At 44.8% G+C, this 6,000-nt stretch overlaps 1 protein-coding gene across 4 annotated transcripts in view; it reads right to left on the reverse strand.

The window, feature by feature from the left end:
- Nucleotides 1-4,187, reverse strand: part of CARNMT1 (carnosine N-methyltransferase 1) — a 48,571-nt gene extending 44,384 nt beyond the window's left edge. The window contains exons 1-3 of one of the 4 annotated variants that reach the window (XM_081505522.1): nucleotides 3,512-3,805; nucleotides 1,396-1,452; nucleotides 576-811 (exon numbers count right to left, since the gene is read on the reverse strand). Coding sequence is in view for 2 of the 4 variants with exons in the window: in XM_081505505.1 (XP_081361631.1) it covers nucleotides 3,769-4,013 (245 nt within the window). In the remaining 2 variants the exon portion in view is untranslated. Of the gene's footprint in view, nucleotides 1-575; nucleotides 812-1,395; nucleotides 1,453-3,442 lie in introns of all 4 variants that reach the window. The other 3 variants (XM_081505527.1, XM_081505513.1, XM_081505505.1) reach the window with 3 other exon arrangements.
- Between the last annotated feature and the right edge of the window lie 1,813 nt (nucleotides 4,188-6,000).

A 6,000-nucleotide genomic window follows, 5' to 3' on the forward strand; every position in this document is an offset into this window, starting at 1 on the left:
AGTTCTTGACACAAACTGATTTTCAGAAAAACTGTATCAATTGACATTCCTATCAGTAGAGTATGACACTGAGGAACTACTTAAAGTCAGCAAACAGCAGAGCTGCAACAGTTTATAATTTACTGTCAACAGGTTAAACAGTCTCATAGTAATTCTTTCCTTGAATTCCTCGGCACTGGATGCCCTACAACCTCCCTCTGAGCACACCTAAAAACTCAACATTTCCAACCTGAACTTAGCACATGTCCCACCAAATAAATTTGTACTTCTTCCTAAATGGCTGCTGTTGATCAATGGTACACCATACATCCACCAAGTCAGAAATTAATGACTCATCCTAAAATGCCTCTTCTCATAGCTCACACGAACAAGAAGACCAGAATCCTTTTGTGCGTGTGAGCATGTTCAGTCACTTAGTCGTGCCTGACTTTTTGTGACCCCATAGACTGTAGCCTGCCAGGCTCCTCTGTCTGTGGGATTTTTTAACTGGGGCTAATTTCACTCTTCTATAAATGCTTACATCACCAATGTGCTTAAGACAGCGACGGACAAGTTATGACCTCCTGGCTACTTGCCTGTTTTCGTAAGGAGTTCTACTGGAACACAGCTATGCTCATTCCTTCACATTCTGCCTGTGGTTGCTTTCACACAAGCGCACAGGCCTACAGTTTTAACAAAGACCACCTAGCTCTCAGAGTTTAAAATATTCATGAAAAGTTTGCCAACTCTGTTTTAAAGGAATATTTTACAACCTTCAGACTCTCCTTGGTTCTGAACTGAGTCAGCATTAAGAGGCCACATCCTTGGGTACCTAAGAGGAGAAAGTAGGGTCAGTGGCTGTATTTCCTCAAGTGTATCCCTACCTCAAGCTCCCTCTACAAGGCAGTGACCCCAACTCTGACTCAGTCACCTTTTATAAGAGTGGGTCCAATGATAGATCTAGCCAAGAGTCACAGACCCATTGCTCTGCTCCTGTTGAACTATTCTAGAGTACCAAACAGGGAAACATATCTATTCCGCAGAGTGTCTCAACCCATTTTAAATATTTATTAAATACCCAAAGTTGAAATTGTCTTACTAGCATCAATGCTTACTAATACAGGGTAAATTTTTAGTTAATGCTTTTAGATTTCAGGCCAGACTCTACCACAACTTGGTTGGACAAGTTGCTTACTTCTTTACATGCCTATCCCCTCACCTGTAAAAATGAGCTCTACATCTCAGTTTTTAAGATCCCACCTAACTGCTATTTCTAAAAGTAGGACATTTCTGACAAGACCTTTGATATTTCAAATGTAGCATAACTTATATGAGTAGGTATCTCCATTTATACCAAAAGTGATAATTTAAGGCTAACATTTTTTGCTATTCAGTACAATGCTATAATCATTTTACCTTAGTGAGACTATGTCATCTAAGCAAAATGTGTAGGAAGTACAAAATTGAAAGCCACTGGAAAGAGAAAATATTAATCAGAAACATTTCTTGCCTCACGACCTTTATCTAAATCTCCTATATCCTGACGAAAAGAAAGTGAGCAGTAAAACCCAGTTTTCCAATATTTGGATGTACCTGCTAACGGTCTAGAATAGGACTGTCCATAAGAACTTACTACGATGATGGAAAAGCTTACATCCAAGACAGCAGACAATAGCCACATGTGGCTACTGAGCACCTGAAATGTGGCTACTGAGATTGAAAAGATGAACTGTAAATCTTACTACATTTTAGTTAATTTAAGCTTAAATTCAGCCAGATGTGATTAGTGGCTATTCTATTGGGCAGTATAGCTCTATAAGATTATAAAATGTTGGAAGGTAATAATCCAGTGTTTTCTGCTACACAATCCTTTCCGTAGTTCTAAACATTTTTAGTATAAGGAATTTCAATTTTTTCTTTGAGTACATACAAACAAAAAGGATTGTTGTAAAAAATGAAATTTTCCTCGATCTCACACTGAACTGCTACGGAAGAGGGAGAAGAGTATAGGAAACAGTATCACAACCACCTGAACACACACACAGTGCCCCTTTCTATATTACCACACTTGGGTCCAGTTTCAGGTCAAAATCCCTTGCCCTCGCCCACAAAAAGGCCCAGCTGATACTTAATCAAAAATATCAATTCTAAAGTAGTCCTAATACATACTACGCCTAATATACAAACACACATATTAACTGTGTCTACTACAGTCCCAGGAGATTTCCCAATATTCTTTCTACATTTTTCAACGGTAAAATATATACCAGACTTTTCTGAACCTACCACTTTGAGATATCTAATGTCAGCTCCTTCCTCTCCCTGTATGGTTCTTCCAGACATAATACCTGCAACAAATTCAATTCTCTGGTTGTCTGCCTTTCTCCCTCTGTTGATACTAATAAAATCCCCATACTACTAATTCTATTCAGAGTTCCATAAGTAATGTGGTCCATGGTTCATATGTCTGGGTTTAATTAGTAAATTATTTCATCAAGATATTTCAACCTCAAAAATTCATGTCACAAATGTAATCGGAGTCTAAATAAGCTTTTATTAAGCAAGTTTTGAAATTCAGAATAGTAACAAACTAAGCATCAGTTACAAACTGACCAACTATCTGGGAATGACAAATGTACTTCTTTGCTACTACTCGTCCTGTTAAAAATAGTTCCAACAAAACGCCAGGCACTGGTGACATAAAAATAAATAAGGCTCAGTCCCTGCCCTTGAGGAGGTCAGTCAAGCAATATTAAAAAATTTGCATAAAGCACAGCAGGAGCCCATCTAAGGGAACAGTTTTACTTGAGTAGGAGGTCACATCTATCGGATTCCAAATGCAGACTCAGAACACAGTAGTCGGTGGACTCATCCCTCACACGAATAAAAGTGCTTTCTTTACCTGAAAACCCAGTTGTTTTAAGTCCCTTTCAGATCTTGTAATTGCAAGTTTGTGACTAAGCTACTTTAAGATTTATTTATAAGAAAGTGCAAGTTAGGAAGTTGAAAAGTCCTACCACGATGCCCAGTCCAGTGAGAATTCGATACATACTTGCAGAAGAGATCATAAAGGCGGCTCCTACCGTGTTTTCTCTCATTTCCCTCCCTAAAAATTGGCAAATTTTAGAACATCCGGACTATCTGCGACCTTAATTTCACACACCAGTTAAAGACACTGAGTGGCATCATTCAGTCGCTCACCACAAAAGTGCCTGTGCGTTCACCGCGCCAAATGGGGGGTGGGGGTAGGGGACCACAAAAGTGCCTGTGCTTTCACAGCGCCGGGGGGCGGCGGGCGGGGGGGCTAGGGGATCTTAATGCTGCCCTCAACAAGAACTGGCAACAGTTTGGGAAAAAATGTCCTACAGCATCCCACGTGTAGGTGAACTTGGGCTCTCCGTCTGTTCAGTTTGGAGGACATCGACAACACAAACAAATCATGCCCAACACTGGACGATTTTACCATCAACATCTTCTATCTGAAATTCTTACAGCACTTTTCCGATCATCCCCACTGGCCTCAAAGCCAAACCTTTAACGAGGGATGGAAGGCAAGAGGGCTAATCTGATCCTGAGGTCAGAAGACAAGAGGCTGAGCAGCAGACGGCGCGGCAGACACGCGGGTGTGCTGGGCCGGGAGGGGCTAAGGTGGTGCGAGATGACTCGGGGGCCTGGAGGTCAGCTCAGGCGGCCCGGTTCCGACGCCCCGGAGGCGTGGCGTCCGGCGGGTCCGCCGCAAGCCGCTGGCGCCCCGACGGGCTGAGCCGGGGTCCGCCACGGGCTCCTTACCCGTAGTAGCGGAAGGCATTTATGATCTTCCAGAAGTGCTCGCGCTCGAGCCTCTCCTCCTCTTCCTCCGTGCTGCGCGCGGCCGCCGCCGCCGAAACTGCCGCGGCGGAGCCCAAACGCCCGGCGGAGAACTGCACTTCCACCTCCTCGCTCCCGCCGCCTCCCCCGCGGCCGCCGCCGCCGCCTCCCCCGCAGCCCTCCGGCAGCTGAGAGGCGGGCGGCGGTGGGCGCCGCCGTCGCTGCATCGCCGCCGCGGCCCTCAGCCTGGTTCGCTTGCGTCTCGCCGCGACTGAAAGCGTGGTGGTGGCTGCCCGGCCTTCCTCTAGACGGCGCCCGCCACGGACATGCCCCCCGCTCGCGGCGCGCTCCGCCCCCGCCGCCCTGAGGCCTCCATCCGCGCCGGGCTCCGCCAGGTCTTCAGAGCTCCCGGAACGACAGCGCCTGCGCATTCGAGAGCCCGACGAAGGACCGCAGCCACCTGCGCTTATTTGATGCCAGGCTTCTGCGACGGCGTGCTGACGTCACGGCGACACGTGAAGTGGGCGGGTCTAAGGGCCAGATGGGTGGGGCGAAGGAGATTGCTGGTGGGTTAGAGCTGGCCACTTAGGGGAGCCGCGTGGTTCCGCCTTTAGAGCCTGCGAGTTCTGGATGGTGGAACAGACTTCTGATTAAGGTTAACATGTTAGAAAGGAAGAAAAATGCAGGAAAGAAGTTCAGCTTTGATGAATTTATTCTGCACTTTCATTTCAGAAAGTCTAGAAGGAAGGCCTTGCATTCACCCTAATTTAACTTTTAATTTCTTAAGTGAATTTCTGTTTTTAACTGCATGAAGGGAGAAGGACACTGTCATCGTTCCAGTGTTTGGGGACCTAGGAAGGTCCTAATTCTACCCTGGACTGCTCATGGCAGCAGATCAGGAAAAATTCAGGACCCTATCTAGTACACGCACTTTGGAAGACCACCAAAGCTCACAGGAGCCATAGCGGTGCACTACTATTGGTACCCCATAGCAAGGTCAGAGTTAACCGCTAACTCCTCGTTCACTTTTCTCTCCATTTCTCTATGAATTCATGAATAAAACGGCTGTCCTACCTGCATTTAGTCTTATTCTTAGAAAATAACTCATTCCACTCAATTTAATCTACCATCGAGGAAATTAGTCTTTCAAAATAATGGTGCGTGCCTTCTCAGTCGCGTCTCCCACTTTGCGACCCTATGGACTATATAGCCCGCCAGGGTCCTCTGTCCCTGGGATTGTCCCAGCAAGAATACTGGAACTAGTTGCCTTTCCCTTCTCCATGGAATCTTACCTCCCAGGGATAAAACCAGAATCTCCCCCTCCCCGCACCCCCCCCCCATCTTCTGCCATGCAAGCAGATTCTTTACCTCTGAACCATCAGGGAAGCACTTCAAAATAATGGTAAGACTGTTTAATTCTCAACAACAACAAACTTGCCCTGGGGCCACAAATTCTGTTAAAAAGATATAATCGTGTTGAAAATGAAGTGGCTTCATTTTCATAATTTAGTAATTGAAAAAAAGGCGGTGAAAAGTACTGCGGTTATTCTATGTTAATAACATATAGAAATGCTATATTTCTATATAATATTTTTATAAAGCTTAAAGTCTATTTCTTCTTTGAATAGCAATGCAGTAATACATGGTTCAAAATTAAAAAGGAAAATGCAAAGGTTACAAATGTGAAGTTTCTTTACCCTGTCCCTAACCACCCATATCCCCTTTCAGATAAATGTATCGATTTCTTGGAGACTTCCCTGGTGGTGCAGTGGATAGGAACCATCTGCCAAGGCAGGGGACACAGGTTCAATCCCTGGTCAGGGAACATTCCATATGCCAAGGAGCAACTGAATCTCACACCCTCTAGAGCATGATAGCCACAAGTTCAAAGCCTGCAGCCTAGAGCTTGTGCTCTACAACTAGAGAAGCCATAGCAATGAGAAGCCCGCACACCACAACTATAGAGTAGCCCCTGTTCTCTGCAACCAGAGAAAGCCTGTGTGCAGCAAGGAAGACCCAGTGCAGCCATAAATAAATAAAGAGATAAAGCAGTGTGTATATAAAAATAAAAAACTAACCGCCCCATAATATATACAAAAATACATATATGTTTGTGTGTGTGTGTATATAAATTTCTTGCTAATTTTTCCAAATTTTCTATCCAGTACCATTTCTCTTAGGGTCTGGTGCTTGGAAGTTATGTATAAATTCTCA

The sequence above is a fragment of the Giraffa tippelskirchi genome, chromosome 1, assembly GCF_054371585.1.
Source record: "Giraffa tippelskirchi isolate mGirTip1 chromosome 1, T2T-mGirTip1v1.2.pri, whole genome shotgun sequence".
NCBI classification, from domain to species: Eukaryota; Metazoa; Chordata; class Mammalia; order Artiodactyla; family Giraffidae; genus Giraffa; species Giraffa tippelskirchi.